The sequence below is a fragment of the Oreochromis niloticus genome, linkage group LG9, assembly GCF_001858045.2.
Source record: "Oreochromis niloticus isolate F11D_XX linkage group LG9, O_niloticus_UMD_NMBU, whole genome shotgun sequence".
Taxonomy (NCBI): Eukaryota; Metazoa; Chordata; class Actinopteri; order Cichliformes; family Cichlidae; genus Oreochromis; species Oreochromis niloticus.
In genome coordinates this window covers 17,891,837-17,912,173 of record NC_031974.2, presented here as the reverse complement: position 1 = coordinate 17,912,173, position 20,337 = coordinate 17,891,837, and the positions used below count along the sequence as shown (strand labels likewise).

The 20,337-nt window shown below is 40.7% G+C and overlaps 2 protein-coding genes and 1 long non-coding RNA gene across 4 annotated transcripts; 1 reads left to right on the top strand and 2 right to left on the bottom strand.

The window, feature by feature from the left end:
• Window positions 1-1,047: 1,047 nt before the first annotated feature.
• Window positions 1,048-2,946, bottom strand: LOC100711807 (elastase-1). The gene is made up of 8 exons (XM_003439327.5): window positions 2,792-2,946; window positions 2,615-2,709; window positions 2,364-2,470; window positions 2,095-2,223; window positions 1,850-1,986; window positions 1,559-1,701; window positions 1,215-1,364; window positions 1,048-1,128 (listed from the first exon to the last, which is right to left on the bottom strand). Exons 1-8 carry the CDS (start codon window positions 2,823-2,825, stop codon window positions 1,111-1,113), a joined length of 813 nt encoding a protein of 270 aa, XP_003439375.2. The 5' UTR covers window positions 2,826-2,946; the 3' UTR covers window positions 1,048-1,110.
• Window positions 2,947-4,337: 1,391 nt separating this feature from the next.
• On the top strand, window positions 4,338-10,529 carry LOC100712074 (Golgi reassembly-stacking protein 1). 2 transcript variants are annotated; one of them, XM_005448883.4, is made up of 9 exons: window positions 4,338-4,612; window positions 5,154-5,234; window positions 5,832-6,035; window positions 6,757-6,843; window positions 6,956-7,086; window positions 7,186-7,324; window positions 7,692-7,803; window positions 7,895-8,017; window positions 9,360-10,529. In XM_005448883.4, exons 1-9 carry the CDS (start codon window positions 4,547-4,549, stop codon window positions 9,626-9,628), a joined length of 1,212 nt encoding a protein of 403 aa, XP_005448940.1. In that variant the 5' UTR covers window positions 4,338-4,546; the 3' UTR covers window positions 9,629-10,529. The 2 variants fall into 2 exon arrangements, with proteins under 2 accessions (XP_005448940.1, XP_003439376.1); XM_003439328.5 differs by having other exon boundaries at window positions 4,355-4,612; window positions 7,186-7,300.
• LOC112847875 (uncharacterized) lies at window positions 6,044-9,353 on the bottom strand. The gene is made up of 3 exons (XR_003221713.1): window positions 8,329-9,353; window positions 6,487-6,575; window positions 6,044-6,386 (listed from the first exon to the last, which is right to left on the bottom strand). It is a non-coding gene; the product is annotated as an uncharacterized LOC112847875 (long non-coding RNA).
• Window positions 10,530-20,337: the final 9,808 nt, after the last annotated feature.

The following is a 20,337-nucleotide window of genomic DNA, read 5'->3' as shown; positions in this document are numbered from 1 at the left end:
TGCTTATATGCCACCCCTGCATGCCTTTACATTGTGTCATCTCTCTCCCATAGTTTGTGTTGTTCCTGTCTTCCTCTTTCCGAATGCAGCTGTTCCTCCCTGAGCCTGGTTGTGCTGGAGATTTTTGTCCTCTTAAAAGGGAGTTTTTCCTTCCTGGTGTCATGTAGTGCTTGCTCATAGAGAATCATATGATTGTTGGGGTTTTCGGGTCTTTACGTTACAGTAAAAAGAACCTCGAGGCCTTGTTATGTTGCCAAATGAATAAACTTGAACTGAATGTAAAATTCAGATGGATCTAATTGCTTATTACACTTTTTTTTGTAGTTTAGCTTCCATTTGGCAAACCATTAAGACATTTACTTCTACTATATTAAAGAAAATCGACATTTCTCCTTAAATCTATTGAAACAACATTCCTGTTAGGTTCTAATGTAAACCACTGGAATGTATCTGTGGTTTTTGGTCTCCATGGTGTGGAGAAAAACACTTTATATGATGTCATGCAAAAGTCTCCTGACTACTACCACAAACATATGGCCAGAAATTCCAGACAAGAAGGAAATGTTGAGACAATGACTACATATAGCATTTGGCCACAATTAAAAAGAGAGAAAAAAAAGGTTTTCTGCTTGTTGGGACAGGGTGTTCAGGTAGACCATGCAAGAATATTCCAGTTGTTCTTGTAATTCACTGCTACTTAAGCCTGTTTTTAAAAAAGAGGTCCTCAGTTTGAAACATCTTTAGAAATTTTCCATCAACTAAAACTGCGGTTCTGGAAGTCAGGAGGTCACGACCGTAGCCGCTGTGTTGGTATTCAAACAAAAACAGTGGCACATGTATGGACTGGTCACAAGAGCAGTACACCAACACCAAATGCATTCAGAAGAAAATGTGTTTCTGAAATTGTGGGAAAGTACCGGAACGCCATAAAAAAGATCTGATTCTGAGAGAAAAGCAGGACGTTGTTTGGCCAGAACATGAGGCGGTTTTGCCACCCTTTGGCAAATTCAAGAACTACAGGCAAATATCTGCTGCGCAGAACATGAATGAGATGCACATCAATTTTATTTTGCAGGATGCATTTGAGAATTGTAAGGAATGTGGTGCCATTTAAGCAAGACCCATAACCTGAAAAAATAAATAGATAAAAAATGAGTCACGCTTTATAAGATTATAGTCGCCAAACAAAAGCACAGAGGCATCAAGAGACTTACTGAAAACATCCAGTCTTCAAAGGAAGAGACTCTGGTGAAGACAGTGGGTTTGAACACTTGGTTGCACATACCAGATGGGCCATAACTGACAACACCGTGAACTCTCCAGGCTCCATCAGTAAAGCAGTTCAGAGGACCTCCAGAGTCGCCCTGGGACAGATAACAATAAGAACATAGCGTGCAATGACTGGGAGAACGTCTTAACACAGTATTGTTGTAAACAATATGATAGTAATAGGATCACTGAAAGTACAGTTTTGACCATTTGAATCATATTGTGTTAAAATTTGCTCAGTCTTTACTGAGGTTGCTGCATGAGGAAAACAAATCGAAACCTCCTCTACCTGGCAGCCTGCTATGATCCCATCCCCTCCAGCACACACCATGGTTTCCAGAGCAATGCTGCCCCACCACTCTGGCTGGGAGCAGACCGAGTGCTCCACCACATTGATGGGAGCCACCTGTAGGATGGCAGGGCTACCTCCATCTGATTCAGTGGAGAAAGAATGCAGGAACCTTTTTATTACATCCACATATAGTGTGTGTGTGTGTGTGTGTGTGTGTGTGTGTGTGTGTGTGTGTGTGTGTGTGTGTGTGTGTGTGTGTGTGTACATTTAGCACCCATGTGTACTCACAGTCTACTAATCCCCAGCCGGTGATGTAACAGGTGAAGCCATGAGGCAGTGTCTGGTCCGGGTAGGGGAGCTCAGCTATTGCCACGTAACCATTGTTATAGATGGGACTAGCGAGTCTCAAGAGAGCAATATCATTTCTAAAAAAAATAACCAAAGATAGAGTTGTATAATTTTAATAGCAGCTTGTTTGCTGAGATTAACATGAGGCTTGATTAAGAGAGGTGATCTGACATGCTGCTTCTTACCCATAACGAAGATCACCATTCCAGCCAGGATGGACTGTAATTTTATCCACATGGACGAACTGCTCACTGCCTTCTACCTCATACAGGTTATACTCACCCACCACTACACGGTACTGACTAGCATCTGGGCTGACGAGGACACAGAAAAATAAGCACACTGCTTACTTACAGTCTTTTGTTCAGCCCAGGAGACCCCAAGATAGACTAGAATATTACAAAATGCACAACAGATTGGTGTCATTAAGGATAATCATGGTCAGAGCTCAAACCCGAGGATGCAGTGAGCTGCAGTCATGACGTGGAAGCTATCAACAACAGATCCACCGCACAAGTGGTAGAATGAGCCATCATAGAATTGATCATACTGCAGAGAAACCTGTGAAATATTATAGAAATATGAAAATATGGTGGAGATGGAGGTTGTTGTTTTTTTAATCTAGTACTTTAAAGCTACAATACAAAACCTATTTGCATCAAAAGATAGAAAAATAAAACAATAATTAGTGTTCAGAGGATTTACCTGCCACTTCCATGTGTTTGGTTGAGCATTATTGCCGCCTATCACCCTCTCATTGTCAACTTTATAGCTGCGAGGTTCTTTGGCACAAATCAGCCCTTCAGCACACACATGGACAGATTTGTTTTAACGTTCAGAAAAATATAGGAAAAGAAAATTATTTAAGTCAGGTGGGCTTACCAATACAGGACAGAAGAAGCACAAGCCACATCATGTTGGAGCACTGATGACAAGCTGCAGTTTGCTTTTATACCCATTTGAGATTGGGAGACCGGGCAGATGTTAAGTTACCAGCAAGTATCAATAGTCCATGTGGATCAATTCACATCAAATGTACTGCTATGAAAATCTGAAAGTTTGAAAAGTGTGAGACTTTGTGTGGCAATCCACCACTTTGTGAAACTCTTAAAAATCCAGACTTATGTACGTTTGCATTTTATTTAACTCAGAGAACTTTAAGGACAAGAGAACTTTATTTATTTATTTATTTTATCATGGTGGGAAAAGAACAGGTGCTGTCTACTGATGGCAGAGTCAACCAAACCATCTGTGAAAGGTGTGCATTCAAGACAAATGTTGCAGCAGATAAAAGTCTGAAATGATCGCCAGCCAAGGCAAAGAAGAAAATGTACTGCCGCCTTCTGTCTGTACTCTGTACACTGTACACTCAACACAAAAACAGACAAAAGCAGAGTATTCAATGAAAAGTTTAATCACAATTCAATAAAAAATACACGTGTATTCATTATAATCAAAAATGTACAGTATAAGTACTGTATACAAAAGTGTATACATGAGTTCTTTTTCTTCTGCTTATCCAATTCAGGGTCATAGGGGAATTAGAGTCTATCCCACCTGTTATGGAGCAAAAGGCAGAGTACACCCTGAATGGCTCAGTCTATCACAGAGATCTATGGCCTATCTAACTCAGTCCATGTATTTGGACTATGAAGCCACAGTGCCCACAAGCATGCAACCTCACAGGACCTTCTTGCTGTGAGATAACAATGTTAACCATCACGATGTTGCCGTTTTTATTTAAAGATAGAGTAAATATATAAATGGCTTCTCCATCATCAAAGGAAAGTTACCATACAAAGTTAACTGCATTGTTCATGAGGTTCACTGTAAAAAATGTTTTTGTTTGTTTTAGACTTAAATAAAATATACTCTCTCTGTCTCTCTCTCTCTCTCTCTCTCTCTCTCTCTATCTATCTATCTATCTATCTCTCTGTCTAGAAGCGCGCAGGACCCCCAAGCTCCCAGGCCTCTGGTAGAGGACCCGAACTTGAAGGACAGACCGCCTGCAGGGGCGAGAGGAATAAGAATAAGAATAGTGTTTCGTTTTCATAAATGTTGTCATCTTGAAAGATATTTATGTAAACCGAAAAAAGCTTTCCATTTGAAACCTATTTAATAATTAATGAATAATAACTTAGTAATTAACTAAAATTCAACGGTAAATCTAAATAAGAACAACTATGAACATCTGACTTTAATAAATTTTCCCACAGACATGCGCAGTAAGGCAACAAACTGTCAGATCTATGTAATGTCTATTTATTTATTTATATATTCGGTTATTGTTTGTTTTTTTTATCGTCTAAATATCTAAATACTTCACAGGAAGTGGCATTTTTTATGAATGAGCTTGGCGTTATGTTTTGCTAAGCAACCGCGTAGAACACCCTGTGAAGGACGGCTAATCGAACTCAGCTTTCTTGCTGCGGATATGAAACTCAGGAAGGAGAAACTCGATTTTTCTGGCATCATTATTTATTACCTTTGTCTAGCCCTCCAGCGCCTGCTGTCAACCTATTTCAGCTGCTGGCTAGCTAGCTTGTATGCGGAGTGTATGTGCCAGTAATGACTCCTGAAATAAGTCTGCTTTAGTGACATTTAGTCAGAACTAGTAAAACGTAACTGCTGAAGGCAATGGGGCTACCGCAGAGCTCGTTACTGTCGGACGGAGGAGCTAATTGTGGATATCATGTCCACGGGGTACGTTAGAAAGTAGTGCAAGGTTACACCTCACGCGGTTTGTTAGTCCCTATAGCTCACTTTTCATACATTTTTCGCTTAGTGACTTGTTAACTATGCTTTGCACCATAATTGCAGCTTTATCTATCTACGCAGAGCCTGACTATTATTGACAGGTTGTCGTGTAACTGTAGTTACTCGTGAGCTCAGCTTGAATGGTGTCCGCCCATGATGATGTTGATGATGAGGTGGCATTTGGCACACTTCCAACCCGCGTGCCTTTGTTGGGAAATGGACTAGTTTAACAGTCACTATAGAAACTTCCTTTAGTTATGGTACATTTCAAAGTTGCATATAACATATTAACCGCGCGAGAAAGCGGATACCTCGTCTCATTCAGGAGTCCCAAATTTTGGACACTGCAATATCTTAGGTTGACACACGGGGGCGATAATAACACTCTGCTGTTTTGTCAGTCAAACCAAATGTCAAGTTTTCTGTTTTGTGTTTTAAATTATTATTAATATTTTTTATTATTTAAGTAATTTTCTTTTATTCTCAGGTTCAAGAGGACTCTCCTGCTCTGAAGGCTGGTCTGGAGCCTTTCTTTGACTTCATTCTCTCTATAGGAAATGCCCGGCTTGTGAGTAGACTCATGTGTCACTACACTCCTGGTTAAAATGAGTAACTGGGTGTCAAAGATTGACTTCTTCTATCTTTATGACATTTCAGGTATGAATTGTTATTGAAAATGATGAGTTGAGGACAAAATGAAAATGTCAAAAAAAGCCCTGCAACGTAGCTGTGAATGTGGCATATATTCAATTGTATTTGAAAGTATGCTAAAAGCTAAAACGTTTTTAAATTCTGAACTTATTTTGAAAGTTTTGAAGCTGAATAACATTTTTTTTAGATCTCAATCAACTGCATAGGACAAAAGCAAGTTGTAGTCTGTTTTGAAAACATCTTCCTGGGCCTTCAAGACCCATTTTTCAGTATATAAAGCAAAATATTCGGCAGGTAGGACACAGCAGGCAAACACTGATTTCCATAATTTTGAGGTACTGCCTTTATGAGATAATGCAGAGCTCTGTGTTTCTCAGTGTTTCATTAATGTTTTATTAATTCATAACCTCATTAGGAAGAGTGGCTGTAATTACATTTCATGTTCTTTTCCATGAAAGAAAATGCATCTGCACAGTTGCAGCTGGAGTAGCCCATATTCGTTTTGTTTCTCCAGAATAAAGAAAACGACCTGCTGAAGGATCTTCTGAAGGCAAATGTGGAAAAAGCAGTAAAACTTGAAGTGTATAACTCCAAAACCCAGCGTGTGAGGGAGCTGGAGGTGACACCCAGTAACATGTGGGGCGGTCAGGGTTTGCTGGGGGCTAGTGTCCGCTTCTGCAGCTTTGAAGGAGCCAATGAGAATGTGTGGCATGTCTTGGTAAGTCAAATCTACCCATCTTCGCTCAGGTTTCACCCTTTGCTGGTTACTGTGGGTTAAAGGCCTTTGCACATTGAATGTATGCGGAGAAATGGCTAAAATTCAGATTTTTTTTATCCAAACTTGTCGTATAACACATATACACAACAAAAGTCTTGCTTTGTGTGAAGAAATGAAGTTGAAAGAAATAAATGATGAGCTGATTCTGATGTTTCTAAAAAAAGAAAAAGAAAAAACTGAGTTCATCCAATTGTCAGGAGAGGACAGCAGCAGGGAGAATTTCTTGGTTTGATCCAGGAGTTGATGCTGTATCTCGACTGCTTTCTCTTTTTGGCAAAATTGCAGCCACATCTGAGGAGGTAGAGAAATAATTTTAGAGAGCTGATTTAGCCCGAGCAGTGTCTGGCTGTCTGTCTGAGGTAAAATAGTATTATTTTTAATATTTCCATACCATTGCACATTCAGTACTGGTGCATACGATGAGCATTAAGCACAGTTGTTGCCAAATGCAGTGGTCTGATTGGTCAGATCTGTTTATTCCTATGTGAAAAATATGAAAAATTGAGCTTAATCTGAACTATAAAAAAAAAAAAAATCCTGCAAATTCGATTTGAACAGTTGCGTTAAGAGTCAGAAAAATCATTGCATTCTGTGTTCAAAGGCCTTAAAATTGCAAATGTTAATAATTTTAGTAGATTTTAGAATTTTTCATTTTTTTTAGGATGTGGAACCAAATTCTCCCGCCGCTTTCGCCGGCCTGATGGCATACAATGACTTCATAGTTGGAGCTGACCAAGTGTTACAAGATGTAAGATTTCTTGTCTTTTGCCTTTTATTCCAAATAAGAAATAATTGTTTTAACTAGCAGACATTATTAAAAGAAATAACAAAAACCTTATTTTTGTGTGAAACATCTGCAGTCCGAGGATTTCTTTTCTTTGATTGAAGCCAATGAGGGGAAGCCTTTGAAGCTTTTGGTGTACAACACTAAGACGGATCAGTGCCGAGAGGTAGTGGTGACTCCCAACGGAGCGTGGGGAGGAGAGGGAAGGTTGGCATTGATTTTTTTTTTTTATCTTTATTTAAATCAAAGCAGGTAGCTAAATATTACCATGTCAACACCCGTGTTTTTTTTTTTCCTATTTTTTAGCTTAGGCTGTGGGATCGGCTATGGATACTTGCACAGGATTCCAACTCGTCCAGTTCAGCCTAACGCCCAGAATAAAAATGTTCTACAACCAGTTCTCACTGGCAGCAGTGAAGAGGTAGTTGCAACTGAGCGCACTGAGGTGAAGGTTGTTGTATCTTATTCTTGCTTATTTATCAAGCTGTGCAGGGTGTAATGGCGTCTATTGGTAGCAAGGGATTATGTTGAGAAGTACAAAAAGAATAATCTTTTTTTATGGCTTAAAATGAGCCCTACATATCTACTACAGGAGGGATCCACCTTCTACACTAGCTCAGTTTTTTTTTTCTTTTCAGTCGAGGGTGACGTCCTAGTATTCTCTTACATTTTTAGAAGGGGAAGGTGAGGCAAGGTGTATTGAGTTTGTTACAATCTGCAACCTCACCACTAGATGCCACTGTATCCCACAAACTGCTCCTTTAACTGTAACTTGCTAGAGGTATTTGTGACCTCCAGTTTTCTCTCCTTAGGTGCCTTCTACAGATGAATGTAGCCCATCTACCGAAGCAGCACTGACTCAAAGTGAGAAAAGCATGCAAGATCAGTCTGTAATCTCACCCACTCAGCAGCCACCAGACCGAGGTAACAGGATCACTTCAGGACATTTTCATCCATTTGACACATTATGCATTTTCACACAGAATAATGGGCATTTGCTTTGTACTTATTTCAGATGCTTTCACCATACCCGATGCAACGACTTCAGATTTATCAGCCACGGTTTCCACTAACGAGGAAGGCCACAGCTCCATGTTTGCTAATTATGGAGATGACTCAGGTGATCAGGGTAGCTTGGGTAAGTACTTCACAAGTGATTAAACTGTGTGGCTGAATAGAGCAATTATGTGTTTATGATGGCATCCCGATTGAGAAGAAAAATAAGCGCGATTAAAACCAGCTATTGTTGACACGCCTCGCAGTTAAGGAGCCATTTAATGCAGTGGTTTTGCATTAGTCTCTTTAACTGCAGAATAAAACTACTCCAGCCAAACGTGTTAAGTGTTTTTTCACAGATATACGTTTTACAGCAGGTAAAGCGGCAGCAGAAACGAATTTGTCAATGTATACTCAACACTTCATTAGGTAATGGATTGGACCCCATTTTACCTTGAGAACAGTTTTAATTCTTCATGGCAGAGATTCAACAAGGTGCTGGAAACATTTGTCAGAGGTTCTGGTCCATATTGACATGACAGCATCACATAGTTGTTGCAGAATTGTGAACTCCATTCGACTGAGATCTGGTGACAGGGGAGGCCATTTCAGTAAAATAAACTTATTGTCATGTTCAAGAAGGGAGTTTAAGATGACTGAAATGGCACGTTATCGTCTCAGAAGCAGCCATCAGAAGACGGGTGCACTGTACTGATACTAAGAAGCCCAAAGTGTGCCAAGAAGATATCCCCCACTGTCACAACACTACCGCCAGCAGCATGAACTATTGATACAAAGCAAAATGAATCCATGCTTTCATGTTGTTTGCTACAGATTCTGACCTTACCAGCCGATTGTCACAGCAGAAGTAGAAACTCATCAGACCAGACAATATTTTTCAAAACCTTTATTGTACAGTTTTGGTGAGCCTGTGTGAACTGTAGGTTCAGTTTCCCATTCCCATTGCATACGATGGTTGTAACAAGTTGTTATTTGAGTTGCTGTTGCCTTCCTGTCACCTTAAAGCACTTTAACAATTCTCCTCTGACATCTGGCATCAACAAGGCATTTTCAGTCAGAGAAGTGGTGCTCACTGGGTATTTTCTCTTTTACAGAGAGTCATTTAAATCACCTTTCTTCCTCATTCTGATGCAGAGCTTGAACTTGAGCATCTTGACCGTGTCTACAGGCCAAAATGCACTGATTTCCATGTGCCATGTGATATCAGTTATCAAGAACTCAGTTAGCATTTTAGACAGTGGGTGCAGGTCAGTCCTTTCCACCAGTGGTCAGGGCCTGAAATGCAGCAATCTGAGCTTTGGTTATGTAATCTATTGAAGTACAAAAGTCATAAAAGGATGCTCCGGAGATTTTATCTTATGCATTGTTAAATCTCTCCTTACAGACCAAGGAAGTTGAGCAATTTCCTGTGGTTTCACCATGCATAACCTTATCAATCTTGTATTTTTAATTTTTAATTTTAGATAATTCATCTTTTGACCAAAGACCTTCATCTCCAGAGAAGCAAGGAGAACCAGACATCCAGGAACCTGAGCAGAAGCCCGGTATAGACCTGACTACCAGCACTTCTCCCATCAGAGAGACTGCTGAAGACATGGCTGGCCTCAAAATTACCACTGAAAACCCGAGTATCACAACAATCCCCAAGGTACCAGATGCTAACTCTGAGCCCCTAAGCTCAGTTGAGGTTGTGAGCAAAGAGATGTTGGAGCCTGCTGGGCCAGGCAGTTAGCTGACTTTCATAAAGAAGATTTAAGAGCACACCATGTTACAGAAAAGCTACCGTTAATGATTGTAAGCTGGTATCACTGGGGCTGTTTTTATTTGTTTTTGTAAAAGAATTGTGTTTGCATACCAGTACCACTGCTGCATGCTAAATTGCACATTTATGCTGACTTGAAATTCTAGGAATGCATACAGTTAATACAACATGAATGTATTCTGTAGTTTAGGTGTACTGTATGTTTCAACATCAAACAAAATGAAGCCTTAGTTAAGCTGTCATGCTGCTTAAAACCATCCTGGTGTGCACATTAAAAGCCCAAGGTAAAAAAAAATATTTACCCTTACCTTGTTGCTCTTACAATAATCACTGTAACACAGTACAAACACTGTAGATTAATGATGTTTGACTTAAGTGTCACACCTGACTTTTTTTCCCTTTTTTAAAAAGAGGTTTTAATTAAAGTTTGTTTTTACTTTCTCGTGGGTACTCATACAGAAGGATTTAATCTCAGGCGTTTCCTATTTAAGCCTTTTTGCCTTTAATCTTATTCAAAATCTTCTGTCTAATGTGAATGAGTGGGCCGTGTGTGACGCAGCTCTCTGATTGTTTTCTGTTTCTTCTCTTTTAATCGATTTTAGTTAGATCATGTCTCTGATTTGTATGGAAGAATTGAAAATATACAGATATTTATAAAAATATGTTCAAGATGAACCTCCATGTGTCTGTTTTGGGGTTTTTTCTTGCTTTTTTTGGGGTGGGGAGGTGCATGCTGTTGTTAGAGTCAAAATGTCATTATATTGCCAGCTCACACATATTACTGATATTTCCTGTGTCTAATATGAGTCATGTCTACACAGCGGAGTTCATATTTTGAGGCAGCAGATGTCAGCAAACACCTCACGATATATCTCCACTGAGCTAGCGCCAGTTTATCTCCCCTTGCAGCTCCTAAAATTCTGTCAGATCAGATGGCACATTTTCATATATACAATGAGTCATAAAATGTTTCTGAACTTTTACTTTAATAAATCATATCTAATCCTTAAAATTATGCAGGAATTATTAAGATTTGTTGTTTGATCCGGCTGCTTTCCTCTTAACATTCATGAATTTATTGAATTTGTATAATCCAGTCTTGCCATGAACAAATACCTGGCCAGTTTCAGGAACCTATTTAGCTGGAAAAGAAATAGTTTGAGGTTTCAGATATTAATCAATAGAAATTTACTGATGTGAACTTGAATGGTTCTGTAGTCCATTATTTACATTTTTTTTAAACCGATCCTATATCCAACAATCCGTGTGTGATCATACGTGGGCTACAGAAGCTATTAATCAGAAAACAAAGCACAATTTATTTTCATCACTTTTTATTTCTAGATCAGGACAACCAAATATTCTTTGGAAGTATGCCAAAAGAAAAAATGTAAATAAATAAGCATTAGGGGGAAGCTACAGGAGAAGACGGGGAATATGCCTCAATTATTTACCAGGGCACTCCAATCCTCGGCTGAAGAGGGGGATGGGCATGAGGGGAAAGAAAAGACTGTGCGTGGGGGGAAGAAAGACGAGAAGGAGATGGATTTGTCTTTTTTTTTTCCTCCCCAGAATGAGTGCTGGAATGGCGTTCCTAAGCAAGCTTTCCTCTGGCACACCTGTGAATCTGTTGTATTTCTTATATGAAAAGGAATTAACATGGTGGCTTTAGATCCAGCTGCTGGTGGTGATTTAATAGCAGCAATGTGGACATTTCTCAGAAATGTCAGGCTTGTCAAATCAGCACGTTTTAAGTGCAGGGTTGGATGGTGTTTGCGGGTGTCCATTGTAAGTCTCACTCAGGAGGGGGAGATATGCTATTTCTTCTCTTCTATGCGAGGTTAGATGAAGCAGCCCAAGGCAAAAGCCAGCAGCTGCATGCCAGGAGGAGTGTAAGGAGGTGCCACCTCTGGAGGAACATGCCTTGCCTTCCTTTTTTCCTTTTTTTTTTTTTTTTTTTTCCCTGAGACTTTCAAAGGACGCTTTGACGCAGCTAAACCCACACGTCAGCTTAACTTTATCTCAACCCCTGAGAGGCTCGGCTCACAGGCACCAGCATAGTGCCCGTTGCCTCAGCCTATCGTTGCAGCATGACAAATTGTGAAACAGAATAACTACAGAGAAGGATGGATGGGAGGAAAGGATGAAAAAGGTATAAATACAAGGGGGAAGAGAGTGAACATACAATTGGTGCAAGCACGTTAGTCACACGTCTCCACATAATGCTGTTCCTGTGGCTCGGTTAATGTGCGGCGCTGTCACGTGAAGTAGGTTAGATTTGGATGTATGGATGTTCAAGGGATATAAAATGAAGTGTAGCAAAATAATGACTTCTTAATGTAAAAAATAAAGATTAAAGACTAAAAACGGCTGCTTTTCTCTTCACGTGTGGTCACAAATCCGCACCACCAGCACGCTCGTCGACTTCTATTTTCTGCTTTCAGCACCTTCCCACCTTATTCACAAATATTTTGTTGGGATGGAGACTATATTTGGAAGTGCTGCGAGGTGTATTTGCATACTCGCATCACGCGGTGTTCTTCACAGTGTGTTCTCTCAGAGCCTGGGAATAATCCTGGAAAGTGCCTATGTGTCAGACCACCAATGTACAGGCTGTAATTACATTCATTCATGCAAGAGGACTGTCACTCTGAGGGGTCTGAATTCATTAGGAAGTTGTTTCCACCTCTTGCCGTCATTATTGACTGGCTTTATGCTTCTAATTGAGCAGGAGATTAGAATTGCTTCCAGTAAACATTACCGTAGATTTGCTTGTAAATTGTTGTTCCACACATACTTTAGCCCTTTGGATGGAAAGCAATCTTCTATAGACAAGTGGGTTATATTTCAACTTTAGCCTGCACTGTGTATATACCAGTCTTTGATGTGTTCTGTAGAAAACTGACTAAGAGGCGATACTTTTTGAGGAGAAGTGGAAAGTAGTTTGGTTAAATTAAGGTAAAATAACTACATATAGAAGAAAATCCAGCATACTGCCCCAGTTAGGTGTCATGTCGCACCAAAACTCCTTTAATGCACTTTGGAATTGCTTTTCCAAATCACTGGAATTTCACTCGGAGGAGTGAACACCCTTCTTCTACACAATAAATCCCTCATTATATGCTGGTGATGGAAAATGCCGTCTAACGCATCGGTCCAAGCTCTCTTAAAGGTGTTTAACTGCGATGCTACAAAAGCCGTACCATATTATTAGCACCATTTGCATTCTGATCAAACCGTTCAGTCAACCCATTGAAGAGACCACTCCCCTCAGGACAGAAATGTTTCATCATTGGGTAAACATGATCAATTATAACAACTTCAAACTGATTTACAGTGGCTCTTTCCTTCAAGGAAACAAGACGTCCATATACACTAAACTGCATGTGAGCTCGAATTCTTCCCTTTAAAACTGCTGATCGCCCCACGATATGTTCTCATCCTTTTTCTCTCTGTTATTGTAGGGTGACTTCAGGCGACTGTTGCTATGATTTGGCTCTGTATAAACAAAAGGGAATTGAACTGAACTGAATCCTAAGGCATCATCTGCTGCCACTGGTATCTCAGAGATACACGAGGCGATGTAGAGGAGCCCTGGTTCTTAATGGAAAGTGAGAAAGACTGTTTGTTGGTGGTTGTTGGAGAAAGTCACAGGTTTGTCAGTCAGATACCAGTGATTTGTGCCCTGTTTGTTTTCACTTGTATTCCACTTTCACTCGCTAATTAGACGTAGGCACTATTTAGACAAGTCTGGGCACTGAAAACTACAAGATTGGTTTAGGAACACAATATTATCTGGCATATAGAAAAATAACATTTACCCAGTTTTAAAAAATTATTTATATTTTTTTTTGTAAATACTTTTTGAAATTTTATCTTTATTATTTATTTTATTTTATTGAGTTATTGATTATTATTATTTTTGTTTTTTTAAACCCAGTGGGTTTAAATGTGAGGGGGTTTAGCTGGGAGTGAGAAACCTGTGAGAATTCGTCCTAACACCAGTTCCACCGGAAACCACGTGTGGAATCAGTTCGAGGCACCGGTGGTTTTGACAATCTGCAGCATTTCACACCTTTTGAATGAGACCAGGGTGATTACAAAGAGATGTGTGAACAAATAAAAGAAAGCTGCCATACTGCACCAAAAGTCAAAGTATTTCATTTATGATATTTTCCCAGTTTATGTGCACTAGATTTAGCTCAGCGTGAGTCTTTGCTGCTCTGGAACACAGCAAAGTAGCACAAAAGCAACTGTTGCATATTACAGCATATAATGCTAGTGAAAATGAAAACAGTGAGTGTTAGAGGCAAAAATCATGTCAGCAATAAGAAACCATATGAGTCATAACATCCCCTATGTTTTGGTTTTAAGAACTTTTGTGGAATTTTGACACCAGCCCTGTACTTCTACCTTGTTTCTGAGAAATGACAGTTATTAGTCACATGAACACAGGAGGTTGTTAGTCAGAAAACACTACAATAACTATTTAAAGAATTTGAACAAATGTCAGTTCTGTCAGCTCTGTGGGGCTACGCGTGGTCATAGGGAAGCTCAAAACAAAAGTGCAGGGGTAATAATACGGTCACCATCTTCATTCAGTGCATTAGAGTGCTAACCATTCCTGCAACCTTAAAGCAAATTAAAATTAGTTTAGAAATTATTAACATATTACGGCCAAGAAGCACTACGAGAGCACAAACCTCCCCCAAGACAGCTCACTGTATAACTCTGTATATGTTCATTTTTCATTCATTTTTTTCTTTGTTCTTTTAAAACGTAGTTTTTAGAAGTTCGGGGTGGTGATAGTGCCGTAAAAACAAGCAAAAAGTGCAGCTTTGTGTAATTTTCCCTGTTGAAACCAGTTTTTAACATGCTCAACATTTATTATTATTTTATACACATGGATATGCTATGTGTGTAGCATTCCTTTCATTGTTTAGTACAGTTCGTTAAAATGCTTAGTTACAAACAACTTTTTGAAAAAGTTTATTTGGTTTTTCCAAAAAAAAGCTTATTCAGAAACATACATAGTTATAACCTGTTACCGTAATGTACATCACAAAGTAATAAAATCAACACTTGGGTGCCTTAAACACTAATATGTGACAGACTATGCTAGCTATAGGCAGTAGCTTCATATTGACTGGCTTGCTGCCCAAACACATGAGTGTCTTTAATTACTGGTTATGTCTAATTATGATATCAACTAAGCAAATCAGATAAGAGTAACATGACAGATATTTACTTTGATTAGGTAGGTAGTAGGTAATGGATAATAGGTATTGATTTGTGAATAACAATAAGCTTGTTACTTAATGTTATACCACAGTATATTTCTAACTAACTAGGTAGCTTCTCATGACACATTTTCATGTCAACTTGAAAGGCAGATGTGAAATCTAAAAGTGAGATAAGAGGGCACATCTGGACTGGGAAATGTTTCACGTGGCTGCTAAAGACATCGATGAATACACAGACTCAGTCTGTGGATTTATCAGAAAATGCGTGGAAGATGTCGTCCCAACCAGAACAGTTAAATCCTTCCCAAATCAAAAACCCTGGATTAACGGAGATGTTCGCACGGCGCTAGCGGCACGGAGCACCGCTTTTGCCTCCGCGAACACATCGGACTACAAACACGCACATTACCAACTCCGGAAGACGATCAAAGCAGCCAAACGTGAGTACAGGGACAGGGTGGAGCAACAGTTTGACAACCCTCGGAGTATGTGGCAGGGACTAAACACAATCACAGACTTTAGAGGGAAAACCAGCACACCGCAGACCACGGCCTCTCTGTGTGAGGATCTAAACGTATTCTACGCTAGATTCGACACAGCGAACACCATGAGACCGGACAGTGTGCGCACCGCGGATGACGTCAGGGCGCACACTGTGTCTGAGGAGGATGTGCGGAAGTGCTTCAGGAGAGTGAACGCACGCAAAGCTACTGGTCCGGACGGGATTCCCGGCCGCGTCCTCAAGTCATGCGCGGCTCAGCTGGCTGGAGTGTTTACACACATCTTCAACCTTTCCCTCTCTCTGTCTGTAGTCCCAGCCTGCTTCAAAATGGCCACCATCGTCCCTGTACCCAAATCCTCCACCATCTCCTCATTGAACGACTGGCGACCTGTAGCCCTGACTTCATCTGCTCCGCACTACCCGACTCACTGGACCCTCTACAGTTCGCATACCGCCACAACAGGTCCACTGATGATGCCATAGCCCTGACACTCCATGCTGCCCTGTCACACCTGGAGAAGAGAGACACGTATGTGAGAATGCTGTTTGTAGATTACAGCTCAGCATTCAATACCATCGTTCCCTCAAAGCTGGACAGGAAACTGCAGGATCTAGGACTGAGCAGCTCCCTCTGCAGCTGGATCCTTAACTTCCTGTCTGACAGACGCCAAGTGGTCAGACTGGGCAGCACCACCTCATCCCCCATCACACTGAACACTGGTGCTCCACAGGGGTGTGTACTGAGCCCTCTCCTGTACTCACTCTACACCTACGACTGCACGGCCACTAGCAACTCCAACATCATTGTGAAGTTTGCGGACGACACTACAGTGGTGGGTCTTATCACCAACGGTGATGAGACGGCCTACAGGGAGGAGGTCAGCGCCCTGACCCACTGGTGTCAAGACAACCATCTCACCCTCAACGTCGCAAAGACAAAGGAGCTGATAGTGGACTTCCGGAGGTGCAGAGGAGTACACACCCCCATCACCATCAACGGCGCCGCTGTGGAGAGAGTGAGCAGCTTCCGCTTCCTTGGTGTACATCTGGCTGAGGATCTTACGTGGTCAGTACACATAAACAAGACAGTGAAGAAGGCGCAGCAGCGCCTCTTCTTTCTCAGGAGACTGAAAAGATTCGGCATGAGCCCCCGCATCCTCAGGAGCTTCTATCGCTGTGCCATTGAGAGCATCCTCACTGGATGCATCACCACCTGGTATGGCAACAGCACCGCTTACAACCGCAAAGCTCTCCAGAGAGTAGTGCGGTGTGCTGAACGGATAATTGGAGGTGAGCTTCCCTCCCTCCAAGACATCTACAGGAAGCGGTGCCTGAGGAAAGCGGGGAGGATCATCAAGGACTCCAGTCACCCCAGCCACAAACTGTTCAGACTACTTCCATCAGGAAGGAGGTTCTGCAGCATCCGGTCCCGAACCAGCAGACTGAGAGACAGCTTTTTCCACCAGGCCATCAGACTGCTGAACACATCATAGACACCTCACCCTCACTACTGGAACTTCAACATTATGCACTCCATACTGTACATTAATGCCACTGTTTTGCACATACCAACCTCTGTATATTTTATATTTTATATATCTTATTTTATTGTTTACTTTATTTCATTTGTAAAACATGTATATACACACTCTCACACACACACACACACACACACACACACACACACACACACACACACACACACGTAGAAAAACATATTTAGTATACACATTCAGTAATGTATATACCTTTATATATGGTACATATATTTATTACTTTTTAGATTAACCATTTTTATATTTTGCTTGTTGCACGTTATTGTATTTTGCACAACTCTGTTGCTTGTGAAGCTTGCACACAAGAATTTCACTCGCATGTACTGTACCAGTGTACCTGCACATGTGACGTGACAATAAAGGTGATTTGATTTGATTTGAACTATGAATAAAATCACATTATATCATTTTCTGTGCTTGTTTCCTATTGTAGATTTTTAAGCATAATTTTAAAGATGAAAAATATTTTATCAAAGTCTAAAGTAACAGGATACTTAAAATCTCCATATATCATTCCCTACATGCCTTATATGGATCATTTCTATGTAGGACTTTTCCACTCGAAGCACTGCTTTCATTTTTTTGACATCTAATATGCACACTGATGATGATGAATGCAACTTGGTGTTCAGCATCCTTGGGTCCAAGGATATTTGGGCAAAATACTGGCATGGAGCCGGGAGGAGCCAGGGATCAAACCGCTCTCCTTCCGATTATGACCTGCTCAACCTCCTCTTTTAAAATTTTTTTGAACAAACGTGGCGGTAATGATAAAATGCCATGCAATCATACCACTCCATAGTGATGCCCAGTGAAAGGTTGGGGGCCATCTGAGTGTTTATGAAAAACATTCTGGACACCATAAAATTCTGCAGCAGTCCTTTTGAGAGTAAACAGATATTTAATCTCGTACAGTTTGCAATGGTTTCCTGATGACAGCAGAACTAGAGATAAGGCAAAAAGGATGCCACAGCCATTAGGAAGATAAGTGAGGATGCCCTGCTTTATTTCCCATTCTAATTGCCACTCAGCAGGGGTGAGGAGCTGGCCACACAAGACAGCACATGTTGTTCTTTCGCCAGGATGACCCTGCTGATACCAGGCCTAGACCCATCTGCTAGTGTGCCCGTCTCTGAACCTGGAGAGGAGATGCCACCATTTTTGTTAGTACTGCGTAAATATCAAAGACGACAATTTTTCAGTGCTTGACTTTTTAAATTACAACCAAATGTCTCCCTCAGGTGCATTAATTATTTTTTCAACGTACTGAAACTCCTAATTTGATGTTAAGCCATAAGTCGTTCTCTAGCGGATGCTCATTCCATTTCTTTTTTAAATGCAAATTTTGATTTTTCATTACGTCCTCGGGGCACACCTTTGAAATTACAGCAGTGTTAAAAGAAATGCTGCTGTTTTATTACTGCATCTGCTTTCATCATGCCAGAGCATTTATATTTATAAAAATACAGATTTCAGAGTCTGCAGCTTTTCTTGCTCCCGGTTTTCTCCCTTTCTTGTCTGACTGATCAGGAAGCCCATTTGTTCTGGTGAGCAGCAGATGAGGCAGAGGGATAAAGGTTTAGCTCAGCCTCTCACTTTGAATATGAGCGGATGAAGAAACACGCCTTAGCGCATTCCCTGCTGCTTTCCTGTGTCTGTGACATATTTGCTGTGACATCCCCACCACCACCCAGGCTTAGTTTTGACCCGATGGGGAGCTGTCTCTTAGTGTTACGCTCATTTACTAGTTAACTATGACCCCACAGGGTAATGCATGCAGAGTTTTGGCCCTCCTCAGTCACAGTATATAAATGTGGACATGCACAGAGTATAACATACCATTCACAAATGCATGCATAGCCTGAAAAGCTATTTTCAGAGAATTAACCTGAATGTCGGAAACATAGGACAATGTTTTTATCATTCAGAAAATATAATATATCATCATAGTATTGTTAGGTAAGGCTGTGACACAACGGCACAACCCAGCCTTTATCTTAGTGGCCTGCAGAGCTACAGATATATTAAAATCTCCTATTTATGTAAAACATAACACCCTCAATAGCATGATTTATCACCCTCTAACACAAACAGCGTTCGAAATGTCAAATTGGTAGCTTCTTAAATCAGTTTTGGCCCTGCTCAGCATGTATGTGTGTGTTCACACATGTAAAAACACCACAGCCTGAGTATGACAGCAGCAGCATCTGTGAAAAATCATAAAATCACCAATCTACCTGAGAAAATTGGAGTATGGGAAAAATAAGTATGTTCCTGCAGGGAAGAGCTGGCAGTATGATAGAGAGGAATGAAGTGTGTCAGCTTTTCGGTGCAAAATAGAAGCACCATCTTACTACGCCAGGGAGTGGGGGGATTAGAGCGAATGGTGACGCATACAGATTAAAAAATGTGGAAAAATTATTCTGTAGCTCTGTCAGAGGTGTGACGCTGAGTGAGGGAACTGCCTATCTGCCTCTTCAATTCTAAATCTTTCATGTTGGAAAATAAACCAATTTAAATAATTCACTTTGCACATAAAATATGAAACATTCAGTGAATTTATTCTGTTAAAAAAGAACATTGCTCTGAATCTGGTAGACATACATTATGCTGAATGTCAACAGAAGTGCCATAAACACAGATAAAAAATAAAAAACATAAAAACCTGTCTTGAGTTCTCTGATCTCTTGGCTCGTTCAGTAGCACAGGATCCAACAGCAGAATATCTGAGAAATCGCTTCAAAGCTTTCATGATTATTTTTGGAGTAACTGTTGTTCAGTAATGCTGGGTTTTGCTTGCTGTGGTTCTGTGTGCCACATTATTTTCACAAAACCTGAGCCCGCAGATACAGAGAGTGTAATAACATTCATACAGAGCGGGGAGGGGGTGAGAATTGACAGGGGACGTGCAGAGGAGCATTTGAAAACAATGGCAAAAAGTCGTGTGAGGGAGAGTGTGTGAGTGTGTGTGTGTGTGTGTTATATGCATTGCCTGTGTACTAAAGTGAAAATGTGCTGTTATCAGGTTAGGCCAGAGCCACATTCCCCAATAGCAGCTGAGCTGCACAAACACTCGGCACCCCCTTGAGAATCCCTTTTTTGTAATCACTTTGCAGAACAGGGCGATGCTGTGTGTGCTTTTCTCCCGCTCTCTGAAAGCTTTACGTCCATCTTCCTCCTGCTTTTAAATGGTCCGACTTCTCTCAAGAGCTTTTCCATTAAACGTTTGTTCGGGTTACTAATGTAACCATGAATTTCATTTGTTATGCATCTCATTAAGCTGCTGTTAGAAGAGCTATCAGTTGATAACATTAACCATCTGTCATAATAATAGTGACTCTATGAATGGGTGGATTTTGCATTGGCAGATAGCATTAT